Raw genomic sequence first — 23,805 nt, forward strand, 5'->3', positions numbered from 1 at the left:
CGCTCTTTTATAGAGAGATCGACAAAGAGTGCGCGAGCAATAAGGACGGTGGCTACACTCGGGGACAAGCCGCACAAAGACCCCCGACACGCGCTCAGCGCATGCGCGCAAGTTAGCCCTATAAGCGTCGGCGATGAGGCCTTAAGCGTCGAACACACACACATCAGCGAGGGGCCAGGATGACGGACGGCTCATCTGTGCCGGCATGTCGGGGCCTTTTGGGCGCCATGTTGCATGCGCGTGCGTTAGTGCGAGCACGAGTGGTGTGCGTATTCGCGTGTACGCACGCTTGGACGGATGGATGGATGGATATACGTGGCGGCGGCGAAGGCGCGAGTAGGGAAGCCGCGCGCAGGCGTTATATGGAGTCGCGGTAGTATAGACGCGTGGGCGGCATGGCGGTACACAGCAGCAACTGCTACTGATGGCCATAGAGCTTAACAAAGGAAAGAAAGAAAGAAAGAAAGAAAGAAAGAAAGAAAGAAGGAAAGAAAGAAAGAAGGAAAGATGTTTTTCTATAGAGGTGACTGTGGTGCTAATGTCTGTACAGGAGCTGCATGCACGAGTCAATATTAGGCATGGTTATAGCGCATGACTTTGCCTAAACTTCGTCCCCCTGGCATCAAAATTAAGGCCTCGTGACTTTTGCAAATAGATCTTTTTTTAACAAGATATCACGTTATACATGCAACAATTCGCGATATTGAAACCAAGATGGTCTCTTGAAAAAAGTAATACAGCAAATATTTAAAACCTAGTGACGCTTTTCAATAATATATATATAACATTTAAAAAGAGAAAAAGACGAACGTTGCGCATGGCGTATATATTTAGTGACGTTTCAGCCGAACGAAGGCCGGTCGAAGGCTCTGACGAAGGCCGGTCCTCCGGTCGAAACTTCAGTAAAAATATATGCCACAACGTTCGTTCTTTCTTCTTTTTTGGATGTTATGCCTTCCGGTCTGGCGCGAAACCCTTCCTCTTTGTTCAGCTTCGTTCAACGCCAAAAAGTGAGAATTAGAAAGTGTCATGCCATTACTCTTTGATTTATGAGCTGCGCGCACGAAGTCGGATATACGTCCCGGCAAGAAGGCCGTCATCACACTTAAATCGGAGGTACGAAAGAACCTGACAACTTGATTAATCGACGATTCGGTGGCATTGAAAGTCCAGGCAGGTTGTACCACAGGCTCTTCCTCGACATTTCGTCGCGATATAAGGAGACACATACGATGCAAGATACGGAGAAAAAAAAAACAATAACAATTACAAACATTTCAGAGCTGACGCGCTTAGAGATACATAGGGGTAACCACATTGACTTTTTGTCCAGCGCGTTGCTGGCGCGTCGCGTCGTCCGGCGTCGACGAGTTCACCTCACGGCATGTGCTATAAGACCGTTTTTAATGTTATGATGTGTTGCATCGGCTGTCTGATTTAACCGACAATGACACGAGAAACAAGATGGCCGAAAATTTCAGCGCGGTTATCGCATTAACACTGACGTTGGCCACAGCTGAAGATCGACGCGCATACATATACGCCGCGCAGCGAAACGTCGAACGTACGCCGGAAATGCGCACAATGTGGTTGCCGCTCAGTGCACTTCAGTATGGGAAGCGTACACAGCGTATACAGTGTACAATAAACATCGGCGTGCCCATATAACAACATGGTTCTCAAATCAAAGCACTATAATATACGCAAAACGCTTAGAACTATTTGATTTATGAACCAAATCGTATAGGTGGCCGCAGAAGCCGAGACCGGCGATCGCTGCAGGAACAATGGTAGTAACAACAAATAAGTGTACAAATAAGCACCGTGGTTGCGCATAATCCCAGTCTGCGTGACTATAGCACGGCCACGGCGTTTCTTGCTCGTTTCGAAATTCACAGGCCCTCCCCTCCACCTGCACTTCATCCGGTGGTGATATATATCTAACCCGCTCCGTTGAACTCTGACGTTGACGCAGGGCTTCTTTTGTTTCACGAAGAACACATTACGTGTTCTCGTAAAACGCTGATAAACCCGGGATGTCATTGTGGACATCATCAAATACCATCATTCTGTCGAATTCCGTAAAATAAAAAAATAAGTTATGGGATATTACGTGCCAAAATATCTTTCTGATTATGAGGCACGCCGTATAGTGGGGGACTCCGGAAATTTGGAACACCTGGGTTTTTTTAACGTGCGCCTAAACCTGAGTATACGGGTGTTTTTCGCATTTCGCCCCCATCGAAATGCGATCGCTGTGGCCGAGATTCGATCCCGCGACCTCGTGCTTATCAGCCCAACACCAATGCCACTAAGCAACCACGGCGGGTTTCAAATTCCGTAATGACGGCATTTTGAGCCAATCAGAGACGCCGTATATAGCAGCCCTCCGGGCCAATCAGGGCTGACGTAAGATGTTCCATAAGGATGTGTTGAGTGGTCTGCAGATTTTTGCTGCAGCGTACGCATGCCTCATCTTCTTGCAAATATTCGCTCCGGTGTGCTTTTTCTATTTCTTTCTTTTTATCCGTAGGCAACCAGCTCGAGCCTTAAATAGCAAAGCCTGTATTACGAGTACATAGGCACACGCACACATATGGCCCAGAACGTGGGAATGTGCAAGCCCATGACGACGATGATGGTTTTGTGTATGCTCACGCCATTTCTGCCGAATGTCTACTTTCTTGCGAGGTAAGAGAACTTGCAAAATTTTCTAGTTTTTCCTGGAAGGCGAGGCGTTTTATCTAAATAGAAGAACAACTAAGGCTTTTAATTATTATTCTTCGCACAATCGCCTACAGCGCTCTGGTTATGAATGTATCATTTTGCCTTAATTTTCATCGTGCATCAGGAGCAGGCACAGTTGTATATATAGATCGGCACGCCTTTCGCACTTACACGATTAGCGACATTTAATGGAATTAGCCGTAGTATTTGACTCGCTTCATGATTAGTGCGTGCGCGAGTGGCCAAACATGTTTCTGCGGTAGCAAATCTTGGATTACGAGAAAATCATAGCATGAATGCGTAACGTACTTCCTTAAAACATTCTCCGTCACATCTTTTTAACGTTGTTGGTCACATCGTCGTCAAAGCTCGATAACTACATGCATCGTGCAGACGATCGGGCAGACGGTCTTAGAGATTGCTGCGTCATTTCTGCGCTTTAGATAGGACGAGGTGCTAAAGCTTTGTGAACAGGCTCCCACGGGAGCCAAAACGTCCTTGTTTTTATTCATTTTTGTGGTCGGCGTCCATTTTACCTTTGACTGTAATATACCATTATTCCGGACCACACGAGTTTTCGCCACACACTTCAGAACGAGGTGTGTTCAGTTGCGGACAGAAAGAGAGATAGTTCAAGGACAGGAAAGCCAGGGACATCAACCAGACGAGCCCCCGGTTTGCTACCCTACACTGGGGGTGAGGGAAAGCAGAATAGAAAGAGGAAAAGACGGAGAGAGAGAGAGAGAGCACTGAGTTCATGTGGGAGGATGCATAGGGACACTAACCTCCGTATTCAGAAATGCGACTTAACTTTAAGCTCATGCTTGACTTGATATAAATGACGCCTGCTGCGAACGCGCTGAAGACGCTCATTGCGTTTCTTTTGGTGCGTTGACGACAGGCGTCGTTTAAATCAAGTCAAGCATGGGCTTCAAATTAAGATGCATTTCTGAATACGGGAGTAAAAGCGGTCTCCTAAGCCGTGCACTTCAAGGAGTCTACTATTGCAAGAATCGCTTTTCGTGCCAGTGTCGTGTGACAGATGGTACACGAATCAGGGCACCTGGACAGCACCTATTCAATTCAACGCTCGTAACACCTTTATGCTGTCCTGGCGAGTATATATATCACATGAGGGATGCCATGGCAACACAGTAGCCAGTTACATCCCCGAGTAGGTCTCTGACATTGGCTTCTTTTTCGACGCGCATAACATGTAGGTGAAGCTCAGGCCGGTTACATAGAAAAGCACGCTCCTAAAGAAAGACATGAGCTACGAGCTTAAATCGTGCGAATGATTAAAAAATAAACATTTATTTTACACTCGCACTGAACATCAATACCGAGATACTATGTCTTAACTATAGTAGCACCGATTACGGTTGAATTAGCTTACATCCAAACGTCAACCACGCGAAGGTTTGTCGAGTTTACAGCTTACACGGAAAATCAGGTGACCATGCATGCATAAAGCAACACGTACAATAAATGATAATGCGCTCGCGGTCTCTGACGCAAAGAATCATTGGCAGTGCCGAATTACTGGCAGCTTGCGATAAAAAGTGCCCGCGTATCACCGGATGAGCATTCGGCGTTTCCACTAGCACATACGCCTGCACTTCGTAACAAGATATCGAAGTCAATAAGTTTACAAGCAGTGATCAGTGATTGAAAGGCCTGGCTGCCTGCCTGAGGACCAGAAACATACCGGAGCAAATATTCGACACAGCCTGAAGCATGTGTTCGCTGCAGCAAAAGACCGGAGACGACTTGGCACAATGCAATGGAGTATCAAGATATTCACCCAGCAAGGCTCGTAGGGAACGCCCACCTTCCAGAAGCGCTGGGCTTCAAAGAGGATGGAAATATTAGCTGGTCAGCGGTCGAGATAAACAAGGGACACTTAGAGTACTGATGGAAATAAGTCAGGGAAGAGATTGTTACAGTTCGAGCCGTTAAAAGCACAGGTAAGTGTACAATATAGAGATATAGGTTTTAATGAAGAGAAATAATCAACGAGAGATAGGCAAAACGCTGGACTGCAATAGGTGTATATAATGTTTGATTAGCTCAAGCAAGTCTGGTGACTATTTGCGCCGCCCCGTGTCAGAAGAGATGCCAATAAATATTGCGATCGTCATCATGGTTACCCCTACCCCGCGAGATCTCGTGCTTTAGAGCTGATATACAAAAAAAGGTGAATGAATTTGTCTTGCGATCAAAGACGGCTGAAGTGTATCGCTGGTGCACAGGCGAGGAGCATACAGCACGAACATACATTACTTCTTTAGTGCAATGTACCTCTTTACCGTTTCTATGGTTTGATTTCATGAACCACGGATCTTAAGAGCCGATAAGAAGCGCACAAGAGAGCTAAAAATAACGAGTTTTTTGGAGCGAGCCACCCCACCGCTTCAAATGTGTTGTCTATAATATCCCTTCTATCTATCTATCTATCTATCTATCTATCTATCTATCTATCTATCTATCTATCTATCTATCTATCTATCTATCTATCTATCTATCTATCATGCACCCACCCATGGAATCACGGGGCCGGTTCGAGTCGACGTTCGTTTGCGTCTATACAGGTGGCGCGGCGGTATACCTAAGTCACCTGTAGATGTGCTTTCCTCTTCAAAAAGCGCTACAAGAGCACATAACCGCGATCGCTGTTTTCTGCAGAAAACAGAAGGGGAAAGAACAGATAAATACATTGGTGGCCGACAGTGCGGATGTCTACAGAATCGATCGCGAAAGAGTCGCGTCGCCACTGCGGAATCAGATAAGGGCGGTGCGCTCCGCCGGGCTCCTTTCCTTCCGTCCGTCCTCGCTTTCGAGCGGAGCGATATCACGGTTCTCTCTCTCTCTCTTCACGTCGATCGAGGCGGCAGTTCGCGTCGAAGTGTGCGCCGCCCGGAGCGGAAGGAGACAACGCGCGCTTGCACGAGGTGTCACGTCGCGCGAGCTTCGCCTTGGGAAGTTGCGGCAGGAATGCATATTCGATGCGTCGCCCTGCGGAGCTGCTCCGCGCATTGTGCACGCCGGTCACGCTTTCGTATACGGAATGACGCGGATGAAAGAAAAGTGGGTGCGGGGGAGAGGAAAGCGGGGAGGGGGTTCATTCTTTCTCGCCACAGCCTCCCTTACACACCGCTGTCAAAAAAAAAAAAAGTGAGTGGAGTGAAAACAAAGAAGACGGGGGAATTAGAAGAGAGGTTCATTATCGAAAACGATCGTCGTTTCTTTATTTGTGTTTTTGCTTAGTTTCGTTACCTTGATCTAGCAAGCGTGACCCTTAGAATACCGCCACGAGCTCCTTGAAACGCGCAAACGACTCACTGGCCCCAGCGGCGTTCGAATTCATACGGCAGCCACGGTCATTACCACATTCTCATTTTCTTTTTCTTTCTTTGCTCGCGCGCCCCGAAAGATGACGTCATGTCATGCCTGCAGCGTCCTACACCACACGCACAAACCAGCTCAAACCCAATTTCGCTGCCAAACGTACATAAACGAAAGCCGCGCGACCTCCCGAAATGTGTGTGTGTGCGTGCGTGTGTGTGTGTGTGTTTGTGTGTGTGTGTGTAGGGGGAGAGAGGAAGGGGGTGCATATTTCCTGACCGTGGGAACTAAAAATGAAGCTTGGGCACAGACGCGCACACGGAACAGTTACAAGGTCGCGCCGGTCGGTTTATCGGAGTCGCACAGCGACCCTAAACCGAAACAACGAAATAAGGCAGGGAACAATGACATCGGACGAAATTCGGAATCCTCCACGGAACGCGCACTCGGTTGAACCCCTGCAGCACCCGTGGTTGACCATCCGAAACCGACGCATATACCGCGACACATTCCCACGAGCCGCGACAGCGGTCGAAACCGCTGCGCTTCGCTTGTATACAGTATAATGCATGCCTGAGCAGATGAATCTTCGGCACACACACACAGGAGGAACGGTTGCCGGACCGTGGTCGATCTCCTCGTTCCCGCGGCGTGTGTATATATATTGTCTTCGCCCCGAGCAAATTCACGGTTCACGGATACGCGAGAAAGGGCACACTGCCAAAGACGAACGCAAGAAGAAATAAAACAACAACAATTAAACGCGCTTCTGCTATCCTCCTCGTTCTTCAGGCGTACCGCGTTCGTTGTTGCTAGGCCTGCCGCCTGGTGCGTATACCACGAATCCCGTAAACACAAACGTGGCTCGGCTTTCCAAGAATTCACGGTTGGTCGATCGGTGCGCGAAGGAGCCGCTTGTGCGAGCACCTGCCTGCAGGCTATATTCCGTGGTGTGTGTGTCAACGCAGGTTTGCATCGCAAAACCTCCGAGAGGAAGAAGGCCGCGCAGCGCGATGCCTATCGACACCGCCGCCGCCACGGTCTTGCGGTGCACTACCACCCTTCGGCAGCGGCGGCGACATCCGAGCTAAGGAAACGCGAAGCGGCGAAGCTGGGCCGTTCGGCCGGCACCGCGACCGTCGAGAAAGTGGGGCCTGGCCCCCCTTCGCCGCCGCGTCTCCCCTCTCTGGACGGCGTACGCAACGGCGGCGGAAGCTTATCAGCGAGGCCGTCTCTCTCTGTGTAGCGCAGCGCCGCGGTTCACATACGTGCGATCCATGCGCGATGCGCTGCAGTCTCGCCGCAGATCCGTATACTCAAAGCGAGGCGGTCGCCGCCGTGGTCGGTGGATGCGTTTTGAAGTGCAGTGAAGAAGCGATCGCGCACGTCGCTGGCAGAGCGGAACGCCGCGTCTTCGATCGCCCCCCCCCCCCCCCCACAAACACACACACTACCACCACCGGCAACTTCTCCTTTCGCTTTCTCTCTCTCCCTCTCACCCGTGGTTCGATGCGTTGTTGATGTTCCCGTGCGTGTTGGGCACGTGCAGGGTTTGCACGCACTGCAGGTGACGCCCGCCCGCCCGCCGGATCAATTGTGCTTACAGACGCTCTTCGCTACCGAGCGCACAGTGGGAGGTGTCCTCACGTGCAAAAGACGCGGCAACCTATACGGAAAGTCCGTTTGTTGGGGAGCTCGAGAAGAAAGTTTCGTTTATCGATGTCCCTGATTTATATAAGGAAATTCTTACAAGCGAAATGGAGTTGGGAGCTTCCAACCTCTCCAGTTGCATCTAGTCGAGCTCTATTACTATACAGGAACGCGCAACGAGCCGCGCAACGAGAAATGATGGGTGTAACGTTACAAGACAGGTAGACAGCAACGGTAATTAAAGCATGGCGAGCCGGTGCAGCTGATATCCTAACTGAGCTTAGGATTAAGGAAACGGAGTTAGGCTCGTCATGCAACGGCGCGTAGAGAGGATAACCGGTGGTCTGTCGGGTGAATGAATGGGCGCCAGAGGAAGGGAAACGCAGCGGAGGGATTAGATCGTGTGATGAGATTAGGAAATTTCGCAGCCATAGGGTGAGGTCCGCTGATGTAATTGGAGGGCGCTGGGAGAGGCGCGTTCTTCCTGTACGGGACATAGTATAGGCAGATGGGGAGCATGTAGAATATGAGAAAGTTTAAATGCTTGTCTGTGAGCTCTAGAGAGAAAGAGAAAGCAAGTAGAGGAAAGGCAGGGAAGTGAACCTGGTGAGCGCCCGGTTTGCTACCCTACACTGGGGAGAGAGTGAACATACTGCATGCATGTGCACGCAGCAGGAGAGTGCACAAGACTGGAAACGGACCGCTCATACTGGTGCACTTCAAGAATTGCGCCAGCGCGCAGATAGACTCTTGCGCCAGCGACGAATGCGACCACGTTCCGCGTATCTACATCATCATCATCATCATCATCATCATCATCATCATCATCAGCCTGGTTATGCCCACTGCAGGGCAAAGGCCTCTCCCATACTTCTCCAACTACCCCGGTCATAAAACATCTACATAAACGTATCTACGTATCTACATAAAACGTCTATAAATATTTTGCGGACTTGTTGGCCAGTATTCATTTGTCCGCTTACATCCGCAAACATTCTGCAAACAACCCGCTGTAGCGGCGAGAAAGAAGGCGCAAAGCACGACAGCTATATACGATGTCCACAACCATTATTGCAGACATTTGCGTACTACGTTGCCGGAAGCAGACCCTTGAGGATTGTAACGACCTCTAATAAACTGAAATATTTATTTGCGTTCGATTACTCTAGTATTGTGCATTGGAAGCGTTTTTGACGACCTAATGCCCGTAACATCCTCTATCCAATGTGTTTATCTTCCCACGATGTATTCAGTTTTCTGACCCTTAAAGAAGAATGAATTGGGATCTTCCTTTGACTAATTGTGAGGCATCGCACACTTCTACATGGAGCGCGCGGTTGGCACTCGGCGATTCATTACAACAAATACATGGCACGATGGCTGCTGACTTATAAAGCCAGGATCCAAAGAAAAAAAGAACGTTTTAACGAACACTTCGCTTAAACAGACTACAGTCAGTGATGCGTAGTTGTGTAATAACCCCTTTTGTATAGACTTATAGGAGATGACATATCATAGGTAGACAGCTTCAGTAGATCAAGAGTAGGCAGGGAACAGTGACGTAAGTGATTGGTAGCAGCATCAGTACATATATCCCGTACATGTCGCCAAGCATGGGAACGGAAGGAGATCACGGGGATGTCGATGAAGAAATAACCGAATGATGTGACAGGACATCGTAATGCTACCGGATTATAGTCGCTCATGTGAAGAATGAGGAGCTAGTTATCAGGAATGCGCATGTACAGTTTACATGGAAGTGTCTAATCTCACACGTCTCTCTCTCTCTCTCTCTCTCTCTCTCTCTATATATATATATATATATATATATATATATATATATGTGTGTGTGTGTGTGTGTGTGTGTGTGTGTGTGTGTGCGCAGGAGCAGGACCACGTGTACCTTCGTTCAGTCGACGAAGGGGCGGACAGAGGCATTTGCCCTGTGAAGATGGTGGGCGCGATAAGCGTGCGGAAGGGTACGCGAAACACCAAAGTGGATCAGAATGGACGCGATGAAAAATAAATATAAAGGAACCTGTTGTTGAACTCGAACTTGTCAAGCACAGGCGGAACCGGCCACAACACCGGCGGACTCGCTAAACAAACGGTGTGCCACTAATGATACACGTTCGCCGAAACATAACGCTTGTTTGTGTTCAGACACCATGCAGATAAGCGAGACCAATGAGTGCGGCGAAGATTAGGACTAGTCGATACGTTGATATACGCAACACACACGACCCCGCCTATACACCCTAATTTGATAGTTCGTCTAAAAAAACGGTCATCTAACAAAAATAAGATAAGCAATCTATAAGTGTCAAAAAGTATGCGTGGGAATGAGATGCATTAGATAGTTGAAATTGTAAGCAGGAATCGACAGCATGTCGGAGAATGAGGGTGTTATAGCCGGGCTTTTTATACATAAATTTCATATTAGTTGAACGAGATCATCCGTGCGCTGTATGTATGTATGTATGTATGTATGTATGTATGTATGTATGTATGTATGTATGTATGTATGTATGTATGTATGTATGTATGTATGTATGTATGTGTGTGTGAGCGAGAGAGAGAGACTTGTAAGCAATGTAGGTTCAGATTTGCCACTGGGAACAGGTCCTTCGTTTTACTGCCATGATTTTCCCAACGCAGCTGCCACATTCTAATAAAGTCTGCTAAACACCAACAGATTTCCTAAAACACAAATGGACTTGCTAAACACCAGTGCGATTGCTACACGTCAATAAACTGCTAGACACCAGCGTACGTAACCGCTAGCAACCACACTGTAAGAATGTTTACACCCATAAGGGTGTTTTCTTGTCACACTGGCAACAAACACCCTTATCGGTTATAAAAAAATTCATAGAGGACGACAACGGAGCTCTTACTAGACATGCGATGACAAATGACATAGTTGAAATCGTAATCATTCTGACAGCTTTGGGCACACAGAAGTATCTGGCAGGAGAGTTTCAAATCTCTCCCTGACGACTGTTGAATGATTTCATTGTTTTCAACTACGTCTTTTGTCATAGTACGTCCAATTAGAGTTCCGTTGTCGGCCTCTATAAATTTTTGTATGACCCTATGGATAAGTGTGTTACCAGTGTGACGAGAAAACACGCTTAAGGGTGTAAACCTTTTTACAGTGACTCCTATACACGTTCCACACTTGTAGGCCCTCTGGGGCAACATTTGCATGTATTCGAGGCCCGACGCATGCGTACGAGCGTTACCATTCCCATATACATTCCCATTCCCATATCTTTAGCTTCTCTTCGCTTGCCTGTGAGCAAATGAGCAGTCTAGTGAAGTTTTATCTCAGGCTGACTACTCTACTATGTTTTTTTTTCTGTTTCACTCTATATATATATTTGCTGATACGGAATAATCGCCGGCCCTCTGATTAGATGGTCTCTTCCTTTCTATTTTTCCTAGGTTTATATCGGCAGAACGTTATGTCTTGGGACGTCCACGCCGTATTTTCGTAACGATTCATTTGAATATTTCATTTTTTGTCACCCTTCGTGATTGACTCGTACATGGAAGCACCACCGTTGTATAAGAGACTCGAGGCTCAGGACTACGGATGATAAGCGATAAATGCAGGAAAATGAAACGTATCGTTACAAAATGCCATCCCTGGACAGTCCTTATTTCTCTGCACGACCCAAAGGCCCTCCTCCATGAGGATTCAAGTGCATTGTACTTTTGCCGAACTGTGCACACCACTAATGATTGCAACGTCACGCGCAGATTATATATATATATATATATATATATATATATATATATATATATATATATATATATATATATATATATATATATATATTTTGTCAGCTGCACCACATCTTTAAATATTGCGTGTGGCAGATAGCAGAATTGTAACGCTTGATCTAATTTACTCAATGAGACGGCCATTACTACCACGAGAAATCATAATGCTTAATTTAATAATTACAACAATTGCATACACTAACTTTTTGACTAATTACTCTACGGCACATGTTAAAATATACGAATTGTAGCCAGTGAGTATGCAAGGTATATCGACTTGGAACGAATTCTCCGGACTACACCAGTTTCTATATACGCCGTCCAAATTGCGGCAAAAATGCACTGTTCCGCTTACTTTTTAAGGAAAACACTGTTTTATGCATTGAGGCACAAAAGTAACTAGAACCACAACCCATTTCGCCTTGACACTTTGAAAATTAATACGAGTCCAAGTGTGCGAATAAGCTGATTGTTTGCTCCTAAACCTTCTATTTGTGCTTTCAATGAACAACGCCTCCTATAACGCGCAGTGTAATGACAAATATCTGATGACGCTGTTGATAGACTGGGGATGTGAAGATCAACGGTGGGAAAGGCTGTTCATTATTCCAAAGCCATTCTGAAAGTATTCGATCATCCATTCGATTCGCTTCTGGCAGTATTCGATTCGTAATTTCGGTCTCGAAAATTATTGTTCACGCACCTTTACATGTTAACTTGACACGGTGTACGCTTCGCGTGGAATCAACTCTATAACAACCGTAGTTCAATGGCAGAAAACTAGGCGTTCCGTTCATTTCTGTGTTTAGGCAAAGAAAATATACTTTTGTTTATCGTAACAAAACAATACCAGACAATTATGTACACGTACATAAAAACACAGCTTTCGGCATCTAACCGTGCTTAGTTTACTTTTTAAAAAGAAGGGAGGAGGCAGGAGGCAGGAGGAGGATAGGCAGGAGTTCGCAGCATACCATTTGGTAACAAGAAACAACTTGAAAAGCGGTTGCACCAGCCACTGACTGACATTTAGCTGCTTGAGCACGAGGTCACGTGATCGAATTCCGTCCCACGGCAGTCACGTTCCGGCGGAGACAGTTCGCAAGAACACTCTTGAAGCGCGCTTTGGGTGCACGTTAAAGAACCCCAGATTGTCAAAATTAAACCGAAGGCCCCTACCCCACCCCCCATCTCCCCCCCCCCCCCCCCCGCAGCTGTGCAGTTTCGGGAAGCTAAACCCCACAGTTGTTTAAAAATCGATTTTGCCCCCCATCTGTCTCCGAGTCCCACGAGTATATAAGGGAAACACATTGCCATCGTAATTACGTGGATTACATTCTAACGTTCTTTTTCCCCCGCAGCAACCTACCGAACCGGTGTGAATACTGCGACTATCTCTGTACAGCACTGTCGCGGTGCATTACCACGTGTAGCATGCGGCTTATTGTTAAAGGGAACACTCTAATGGAAGGCATTTACTTTGCTGGCACTCTACAGCTTCAAGCGGCCTGGCTGCAAGCTATGCCAATTGCACGGTACAGGTGTGCATGCAAGTGTGCAGGCGCCATCCGACCATACGTCATCATTCTGCAAAGTCGTGGGATTGTACACTTTCTAGAAGGAAAAAATGAATTTGCACGGGCTCCACGCTCATGCGTTCCCTTTAGCAGTGGGCCACACTGCGTATACGTCCCCGGACTCGACTGCCACAGGGTGCATTGGAGTAATAAAGCAATATTCCGCGCGCCATTAGGGCTGGCAGAGGCATGCACGCAAGGCCGTGCGAAGCAGCGATATATCCATGGGCGTGAACACGTAACATCGCACATATCCGCCGAGGTCGTGGTCAAGGGCTCCTCGGTGCTCGGCCATTGGCAGTTCGCTTGCAGTCACCACACACTCGGGGCCCGTCCCAACCGGCGAGGGGAACCGGTTCGACCGCGGCCGGTCCCGTCTAGCTCGGCCCAAGAGTGTGTGTGCGTATGTGCATGTGTACACACACACACATACACAGGCGCATGCGTTTACACACTCCACCACGCACGCACAAGAACTCGAACGAACTCGGTGAATGCGCTTCGGTTGACGGTGGGTTCGACCCCGTCTGTTCCAGCAACGACTTGTACGGACACACCCACAGCCGTCGTCGGAGACAATGCGCGTCGACCACGCAGTGTCTCGGAGCAATAGCCGCGTCATCGAGTTGCATGCATAAATAGACGGATCCTCGACCCGAGAATGCGTATGTACGCACGTGTATAGAACGCGTATACATATACGAGCACGCACGAGAACTGGGACGAACGAGGGCGCATGCGCATGCGCTGCCGATGACAGGAGTTCGAGTGCCTGTTTTTAGAACGCGAAACTAAAAACACACCCACTACGTACGAGGACGCGATTGATGGACCAGTCACATACATGCAGGGAGGCTATATCCTTGACTTATAGTCAGCCCCTCACAGCAGTAGCCACGTCATCGAGTTGTACGCGGGTATAGACGGAGGAGCATCGGCTGTCAGATCGAAAGATCCAGCGAGCGAGTGTTCCAGGAAAGAACTTCAAGGGGCGCACTGCTCCTTGGATGCTTTTGCAGAAAGAGCGTCACGCATAGCGTTATGACGAACCGAAGGTTTCTCTGCAGACGCGCTGCTCTCATGCGTCGTGGTTATAACTCGAAAGAACGACAGCAAATTAAGGGTGAACAGGGTGTACGGCGCACTCCGGGGCACTGTTTTCTAATGTTCCATTTCGTTTTGCGCACTTTTTGTTCTTGGGCGATGGCCTCGGACGTACGGCCGCGCGTCGTTATCGGCCCGAGTCCGGACAATCGTCGCGGCTCGCGATGGGTGGAGAATGGAATGAACCGTTACAAAATACAGACCCGGGGCCTGCATTCTGTACAAATACACTTGGTGGTTCAATTGTTGTCGCCCAACCGCGTCGATTGCATATGGCCAACCTTGGACAATAACGGCCGCATTCGAGCCAATGAGAAGATTAAAAAAAGAAAGATTGAAAGAAATCGAATTATTTGGAGAAAATGAGGTCCCCGTTTTTTCTCATTCAGCGTTGCGGATGATTTCTTTCACCGCGGTGTAAAATCCACTACTGCGTATAAAGGCGACCCATAAAGAATAATACTGCGATGCAACGTGACTCGTCAAATTAGTTTTGCGAAAGCGCGCAAGGTATAAAGGAAGCTTCACGAAAGGAAGAGATCGTCATCCACCCGACTATATACAGCACGAAAACTATGTACATTAAAAAAAAAAGAATAAGCATGGTAGTCATGTTGTGATGCTCAAGTTACGCAATAGGGTGTGTTTGCAATAAAGTGGGATTCGGTTTGCTACACAATTTCGACCTTTCTCAACGTAACTCGATCGTACATACAACGGATTCACTCTCGTATGTAATGGCAAAATGCGGCGATTTCCTTAGCGAAAATCGCGTGCGCACAAAATCAGAGGTCTCTTCGGAAGTGTATATCGACAATACGCTAAACACCTCACACGAAAAGAGGTTTTACTAGACGCGTCGCTTTAATTGAGCAACTTCCCGCCATGACTACCGCGTCTTATACATTTCGTCAATCTATCAAAGCGTCAGCCCTTGGTGACAGCGCGAAGCCTCACCCACCCACTCTCTTGCATCGGATTGGTCACCCGAAACAGAAAAAAAAGTGCAAATCATCCTACTTCAACCACCTTCTGTGCGCTTCGCACTCGTTTGCTGCAACCGGGGCGAATAACCGCCATTGTCTCAATGTGGTGCACACAATATGTCGTCTTCATCTGGCACTGTATACATACTGAATGTATCGGCCTACTGAGATAAGTACGCAAGAAATGCGACAAGAAGAACGACGTCGTAACAACGAGGCTCCTAATCAAATCACTAGTGACACACGCAAGCTCAACCGCACAATGTCTGCGCAGTGCACAAAGCCGCGCGCCCAAGGCAAGAACGAATGTTGAGCGATATACGCATTGTCGCCTTTGCGATGTACCTGAAACTATGCAGAGCGTCACTGTAAATTTTCTAAACACGCGATATTGTCTTGTGACGTGCTGCAAAGGAACTTCACGGAAGTCTATTTTCAATCGGCATACCGTCTTATATTTGATGGCACCCCGTAGAGATGGCGTGCCATTTGATGCCTTTGTCTTTTTTTTTCCTGACTGGACTGCGCGCATCTTATGCACGTGACACGCATGCTAGATCGCAGTCTGATGTATTTTTCCTGGCTGGACTGGATATTTTCTGCAACCCACGCATGTTGGACCGCATTGTTTCTACAAAATTTCAGTTTAGTCAAATGATTGTGCACTTGAAGGACAATATGACTTAAGAGCTTCGACAAAACTGGTGCCATATATCGATCAGTTACCTGCCGTCACTCTATAGGCCCAAAAAAGTGATCTTCTGCTGCAAGTTGCTCGCATCGCGTTTTCTATATGTGTATTTTCAGAGTACCGATCTGTGATGGGCTGGCTATAGTGCTTGCGTAATTCTCGCGTATACGATGTTATACGTACTCCACACAGTATACATATATACCACGTAAGAAAAAAAAACGTTGCCCTATATATCTCTGTGATTAGCACACCCGACCTCCAACTGCACATCGCCGCAGACGGACGTGGGTTCGATCCCCATCGACGACTGTGGGATAAGTTTCGTTTTGTTCTTCGCCATAAGATAAGGGTGAGAATGCGGATAATACCAAACGAAGACGGCGTTAAAGAAAGAATCGAACTGGTGGTCACAGCCAAGACACGGCCTCTAGCTTCTATATATATATATATATATATATATATATATATATATATATATATATATATATATATATATATATATATATGAAAAGATAGCAGTAAGAAGAGACGCAGCTTCAGCCAAGGTATACAGACCGTCATCGCAAGTGTTAACTTGTGAAGGACGAACAAGAAAGTGGACGAGCTGATTCATGCACGAAGTGTAAACAAAGTAATCTGAGATGCATTAACCATCAATTCAGGACGGAAAGAACCGGTCCTAGCTGCAAACGCCCACAACATCCTTCAGAGAATCTTACATACGAGAAAGTGATGCACTTAGAGGCCCTACAGTGCCCCACCCTGCACAAACGTACGATGTCCTGCACAAAAGTTCCACAGTTTTACACGGGAACATGCCAGACGAACCTACACTTGCCTACAGACAGGATCCAACACAGGTACCTACACAAGAAAAGTGTACGGTGCTCTACAACGTCCTATAACTGCACATGCAGGACAAACCTATACGAAGTCCTACATACGACAGATTTACAAAGTCCTACAGAGGACAAACTGACAAAGCCTTGTATAATATCCGAGGACAAGGCTATGTAGTCCTACATACACAAAGTGCCCCATTCCTGCACCCAGAACCCTGCACGTCCAACCTGCAACTTCTTGTACGAATTACAGAAGGACACTCTGTTGTTATATGATTATACAGCAATTCAGAGAACAGTTCCGAGTATTCATCTTATTTCTTTTTTCAGGAGAGAACGCAGACTACAGAGATTCTGCCAAACTTGCGGTCACGGCGAGGCAACAAGGTAGTTTGTCACTCGGTGGCGAGTCTGCTACCCAGGTTTTAGATCCCGAAAGGAAACTCAAGTCCTTCACAAAGTCCAATACTATGGTAGTTTATCACAGCGTGGTCAGTCTGCAACCGAGGGTTTAGATCCAGAAAAGAAAATTAAGTCCTTCACAAAGTCCAACAATATGGTAGTTTATCACATGGTGGCGAGTCTGCAACCCAGGGTTCAGATCCAGAAAGGAGAGTTAAGTCCTTCACAAAGTCCAACACAGCCCTATATATACTATATCCTGAAGAAGACGGAGGGAAAGCATGTCGTGTGCTGATCACAGCAGGACATGCAGAACATGAAGAAGTCCTGCGTCTTCAATACTGTTCCAGCACAGAATGGAGATTCCGAAGATGCAGCCTGTGAAAGGCGCGGTCACAGCAAGGCAGTATGTTGCGTTATGTGCGTGTCAACAGTCCAGAGTTCTATACATCCAGAAAGCCCTGCCAATTCCGACACAATGACCCCTACATAGCCATCTCTAACTAAACGATGCACAGAAGCCATGCCGTGGGCTGATCACAGCAAGCCAGCGCGAAAGCCCTGCGCCTTCAGGACTTTCCAGGATAGATCGCAGAGATTCATGCTTTACAAATGAGCGAATAAAACGAGGCATGCAGTAGTCACACAATGCCGCGTCTGCATACAGCCCCACGTTTCGACACGGAGAGGAGAGAAAGACCTGAAAGGTCGCACGTAAAATCCATAGTCATCACAAAGCCTGGCCCTATGCTATCGTAACGACGACACACAGAAACAGCCGGTCATAGCAACAGTCTTGAGTCTTCACGGACATTTCCGGGAGAAAACGCAGACTGCGTATATAGGTTCACGTTTGTCAAATTTAGACGCGGCCAGTGCGAGTCAGTGGGCATCACGTTTTGCAAGCCCAGGGCTGCGATCCTGAAAGGACTCGGCAGGTACGAGGCCTGAGCCCGCAGTACGGCGAACAGGAAGGAAGGACAATGAACGAGCAAGAAAAGAAGAGAAACACGGCTAAATAGGAGAAAAGTGGAACGGCAGTCGGAGGTTCAGTGCGCGCGCGCGCTGTGTGCAAATGCGGTTGCAAAAGGCGATCGGCTCGGAACGCGGCCAAGGCGGAAGAAACGACTTCGGAGCAGTCCGTGCTGCGTCGTATATACATGCACTCTATACGGATATGGTGGAGGGGGGGGGAGGGGAAGGAGACGGCGATACTGCGAGTTGCACTGCCGACTGTGCAGGCACGCACGCAACAACGCGAGCTTGGCTTGCAGCTATAATGCCCGCGTACATCGCGAAGCTGCAGGCCAAGCGCACCTCGCCGCCGAAGGGGGAAGCGGACGAAAAACTTGGACCGGGATGTAAAAAAAGCGTGCGGCTGTTTCTTTCTTTTTTTCGGACGGTTCTATTTTGTTTTAGTTTACTGATTTCTCTGCTGAATCTGCACGTGCCCGACTATCTTCAGTATATTGTGCTTCATAACGTTTACTACAAAACTTACGAGAGGGTGTCTATAACATGCGAGCTGAATGGAATGGGCGGTTCTGTCACGACGGGTTCTAGAACGTGAGATATGCCCCAGCTTAATTCGTTCTTGTGGCTTCGAATGCCTTCGTGCATTCGCGAATTGATCGTTTTCAACAGAATATTGTGTTATAAATGCAAAGTTTCCGAATCAATATATGCATGCGCGCATAGCGTTATTGGCTAAACATGCATTCGAAAAAGTATCCGAGTGCTTGGAAAGTTAGAAAGGTAAAGTGGAATAAAAAAAAAGAAAGCGCCACATTAATGTTTGAAGCCAGATTAGCGAAATTCATGTACTACACATCATTTAAATGATAGCTTAGCGATCGCAGCGCCAGAGTTCCCCCTGGTAATTTTCTTAGGAAACTGAGTTTTCAGGCTGTCGTTCTTCGTCAGTAACGGCTACGCTACATCTCCCTTCCCCATTGCTTCTTTTTTTTCTCTCAATGCCTCTGTGGCAGAGATCGATGAGGGACTGGCGAACGACTTCCCACGTTGTATATCTAGTTGTCGTTTTCTTCGTATACGGAACGGTAAATAGCTGCGCCGGTCATAAGAAACCACCAAAATGACACTCTGAAGTCTCCGCCCATGCATGATTCGATCCTGCAGGCCTGAGACCCAGTTGTGGCCTTCGTTGTCTGTACTGGACCAGCGATCGGTGTTTCAAAAGCAGCTATAATGGTGCCGCCTGCATATCGTGCACAACATTCGTTTTTTCTTTTCTTTTTTTACATCGCACCACCAGCGGCAAGCATACTTCATACTCTCCTAAATATGCCAAGAAGTTCGCTCGAAGTGTAATTACGCCCCCCCCCCCCCCCCCAGAAAGGGCTAAAGCCTCTCGCATCTCGGGAAGCGCTGTATTACTAAAGAAGCAGCTTCGGATGTTCGAAGTCGCGCCCTCGTCTGTATTTACTACCGATCGGAAACACACCGCTCGCTAGGTGCATTCCTGCAAGCTTCTGAATCGGGTGGTGGGACATTTCCTGGAAACGAAACACCGCTCCACCGGAAAAAACGCCCGGCTCCGTCTGCCTCGTGCCACGGCGGCGCCCGAACGCTCCCTGACGCATCGACGACAACGTGTCATTCGAATGCAGGGGGGGATGGAGCTTTCCTCCCGCTCGGCACTAGTGACTCAAGATGGCAAGCGCGCGGTGTTCAACACGCGCGCACGAAACGGCATCACCACAACCACCATCATTATCATCATCGTCGTCATCATCATCGTCATCATCATCCGGAGCTGGCACCCAACGGCCAAAGGGACGGAGTTTGCTCGAGGTGGAGGAGGCGGCTGCGGACGGCCCCAACGCCGGCTCGGTGTTCGCGTCCACGCCCACTCTTGCCGCTGATAAGCCAGCGGGAGCGAGTTAGTGAGCCGGCGTCTCGGAGCGTAGATTGACAGCAGCCGTCCGTTACGCGTAGGGACAAGCACACCGCCCGCCCAGCCGACTCGGCAAAGAAAAAAAAAATGTGCACAACGATCAAACAACCGGAGCAGAAAAAAAGGTCTCGCCGCCACCGACCCTTTCCCCGAAAAATAAAAAAAGGACAAAGCTATCTCTGGGGGGGTCACGTCAGGGCCAGAAACCGGAAAGCAGCAACAGCAGCAGCGGCGGTGGCGGCGGCAACGGCAACAGCACCCACGGCTTTCGGACTGGCTTCTTCTGGCTTGTCGGCAACCAATTTGCTCGCCATGCCGGCGCCGGGGGCCCGACCACTACGAGGCGGCGGCTCGCCAAGGGCGCACGCTGAGGCCCCGTCCGCTGCAGCAGGGGGGACGCTCACGCCATCACCCGTCATGCTATTTTCTCCCGGGGGAGCAACCCCGAGCCCGCGCGGAGCTCGACCAACGGGAGCCGCATATTTCTTTTCTTTTTTTGGTCGGTAGGCGGGGCGGCGGGCCGCCCCGCCCCAGGAAAAGCGAAGGAACCCCGCGATCGTGGATCCAGAATCCACCGCCGCCCTGCCGGGGCTGTTGCGAGGGTGGTCATTTCGGCGAGGGTGGCAAAGACGCACGCAATCCTCCTCCATGTACTTCTTCTTCTTCTTCTTGACGCAAACCAGAAACCTCCTTTCCCTCGCCCTTTCCCCCACCACACGCACAGACACGGACACACGCACAATCGCCGAAACGCGGAGACATCGAAAACAGCAGGTTCCTTGCGGCGCCCGATCGAAAACTGCGCCCTGCGAAGCGTCTTTTGCTCTGCTCTGCGTTTTTTTGTGGCAATCCTGAAGGATCCCGGCGATCGAGGATGGAAGGAGGCCCGTGGAAAACCGACAGGCACGCGACGAGCGGCACGCTGGGAACTATAACGTCGAACGCGCGAAGCTTCTGCGGGCCCGAGGAAACGAACGCATACGACGTGCAACGGAGCGACAACTCCACGCATCCGAGGTTCCTCGCGCACACGAGTGAGTACATACACGCATCGCACGAGAGAAGTCGGGAAGCGAAAAAGGAAATGGTCGCATCGCTACTCACTGGGGCAGCCCGGCGAGCCGTACCAGACTTCCTCGATCATCGGCGACTCCCACTCCTCGCGGTACTTGTCCAGCCGTATCGGCCCGTGCGCTGTTTTGAGAAAAAGGAAAACCGAAGTCGTTGGTGGTGTTGGTGGTGGGTTTTCGCAAGGCGGGGACCCGGGCCCGCACCACGAGAGGGCGAGCGAGCCAAGGCGCATTACCACCCCTCCCTCCCCCCTCCTCCCATACATGCGCGGCACACAATTAGGCATCCGTCAAAGCCGTAATCGGCTTTAGGGCTCTCAAGCCCCCTCTCCCCCCGCAGCCCTCCACTCCGCGTGCTCCTCTTCTTCCGATAGATACGAGAAAAGCCGCTCTCGCAAGCCGCTAATCCAGCTTACCGGGATAGCCAGGGTGCAGCAGATCGACGCCCGCCGAGGTGTGCAGTCCGATGCCGTTCATGGAGTACGCTGCCGCCGCGGGGCCTTTGAGGTGGTGGTACGCGGCCGCCATGGCTGCGCCGCCAGCGGACGCCTGGCAGCTGCCGAAAGGCCCCGGTCCTGCCGCAGCCGCCGGTTGAAACGCCAGCTTGCTCGCCGTCGGTCGCAGGGCAGCCTGCGCAACGCCGCACGACCGGGCGCACTGGGCGCCTCCACGAGCGCGGCTCGCGCGCACACGCCCCGCCCCAGGGAAGGACCCCGTAGGCCCCGCCCACCCCGCCGCCGCAACGCACCGTGGCGCGCGCGCGCGCCCCCACTCCGTCTGATTCTCGCTAGGCCCCGACCACACGACTCCGCGTCAACGCGGCACGCCCCGCCCCCTCCGCGTAGCTGCTCTCTCCTCGCCTTTTATCCCTCTCTCACCCTTATCGTTTGGTTTTTGAATAACTTCAAAGCGCGCCGGCGGCGGTGGGAGGTCCAGTGCCGCGAGGAGGCTCCGCCCACGCCCTTTTCCGCACTTTTTTTTGTCTCGCCGCAGGAGAGAAAGCTCCTGCCTGCTCACGGCGCGTCCGCGCGCGCGCGCCGCGCTCGCGTCATCGGTGAGCGCGCGCAGCACGCCTGCCAGCGCGCGGCTTCGTTCACCGAGCCGACGAAGAACGGGAGCAAAAAAAAAAAAAAAAAAAGAGGGCGCTTGTTTGGGGATCAATGGAAACGGGCACGAGAGAGGATCAGACGGGAATTATCTCCTTAAAGGGAATTTGATCCCCCCCCACACCCCCCTCGCGTTCCTTTTTGGTTGCGGCGAAAGGATAATAAGGCGCTCAATTGGATTACAACACCATGGCCGCCAAAAGCTAATCAGGTGGTGGCGGCGGATGAGCGACGCGCGTGCTAGAAGCGACGGAAGTGGGAGATAAAGAAAGAAAGATGGTGACCGCGGCGATGAGGCTTACGGAAATGAAAAAAAAGAGGGAGAAGAAATGCGGAAGGAAGCACGGACGGAAGAAAAGAAAAATAGGAGGGAGACGGCATTTTTCCGACACGCTGGCGCAAACTGAAGTGGGGCGGGGAGTCAAGTAACGCTGCGCGGATCGTAGCACCGTTCCGCAGGCGGCGACAAAAGGATGGAGTTTGTTTATTCCCCGAGATAAGCCACAGATAAGGAAAAGCTCCGGTGGTTGGTCTTCGCCACAGTGCTTGGAGGCACATTTGTCGAGCAATGGAGCCAGGCACTCGACGGTTGGTACCTGTGTCACCAAGCGACTGTCAGAGAGCGGCGCGCTTTCTTTTTGGGCGAATAGATGCCCAAAAACAACGAAATCCTGAACACGAGGCAGTGAACTTCGGTGGCAGAACGAAACGATCAAGTTTGCCATTGAAGAGCAGTACTCGGCGAGAGGCACAAGGACTGAGATATGTGTGCTCCGGCGCAGCACGTGTTGTCGCCGAATCTTCCTCACGGCTTCCTTTGCGCCATGTGCCCGGACGAAGAATCTGGATATCGTTAGAACTCCTGTAAAGTCGCGTGCCCAACGTTATCTTAAGTGTGTGGCAATAACATGCAAAATGGAATTTCGCAAAGTTTAGCAAACGTTTTAATCAAGCGACTTAGCTTGCAGCTGCCTGAAAGAGGGCTTTTCTTTACTAATTATTCTGCCGTGAAGCCAACTTCTTTTGTGCTTCGGGAGAATTGGTTGTGTGCAGATAGGCACGCGGGTATTCTTTAAAAATATAGGTAAAAAACGAACTGCGGTGTTTGTTGATGCCATAGGTTAGTTATAGCTGCGCAAGACTGATGGAGTGTTGTTCGTTCGGCAATCAGAACACATTCTGCGCCGTTTTACAATTCGCGGTTCTATTATTCGCTGCGCGAATACGTAGAAATGGATGACTAGACTGAACACACGTGGTCTATGTGACAAGTGACTTGAAACGTCACGACCTTGGCTAACCTAACCAATGAACGCGCGGCACGAGATAAAAGCTGTTTGTTCTGTAGCTAGCGCGGTATACTTCTATCCACTCCTATCACAGTTCACACCGAAACCGCTCTCGTCACCTGTAGCGTGCGCCACCTTGCACATCAGCCCTTACAAAGGTCAGCATAAAAGTTATATTTTTCTATTTACTTTTTGTTCCGTTCAGGTTTCTTTTTTGCTGCGTAATTAAACATGATGCACAATCTTTCCATGGTACACGTATACAGGAACGAGCTCACTATATTTACGGGATTCGGTTAGGATTCCT

At 49.4% G+C, this 23,805-nt stretch overlaps 1 protein-coding gene across 6 annotated transcripts in view; it reads right to left on the reverse strand.

Moving 5' to 3' along the window:
• The window catches only part of LOC126544931 (uncharacterized), a 163,614-nt gene that overhangs the window by 69,515 nt on the left and 70,294 nt on the right, over positions 1 to 23,805 (reverse strand). Inside the window, exons 1-2 of one of the 6 annotated variants that reach the window (XM_050192481.3) lie at positions 21,520 to 21,869; positions 21,138 to 21,227 (exon numbers count right to left, since the gene is read on the reverse strand). The exons of 3 other annotated variants lie outside the window; for them this stretch is intronic. In XM_050192481.3, coding sequence (XP_050048438.1) covers positions 21,138 to 21,227; positions 21,520 to 21,631 — 202 coding nt within the window. In that variant the 5' untranslated portion in view covers positions 21,632 to 21,869. Of the gene's footprint in view, positions 1 to 21,137; positions 21,228 to 21,519; positions 21,870 to 23,805 lie in introns of those variants that run through there. 2 more of the 6 variants (XM_050192482.3, XM_050192480.3) reach the window with 2 other exon arrangements.

This window comes from Dermacentor andersoni, chromosome 10 (genome assembly GCF_023375885.2).
Source record: "Dermacentor andersoni chromosome 10, qqDerAnde1_hic_scaffold, whole genome shotgun sequence".
NCBI classification, from domain to species: domain Eukaryota; kingdom Metazoa; phylum Arthropoda; class Arachnida; order Ixodida; family Ixodidae; genus Dermacentor; species Dermacentor andersoni.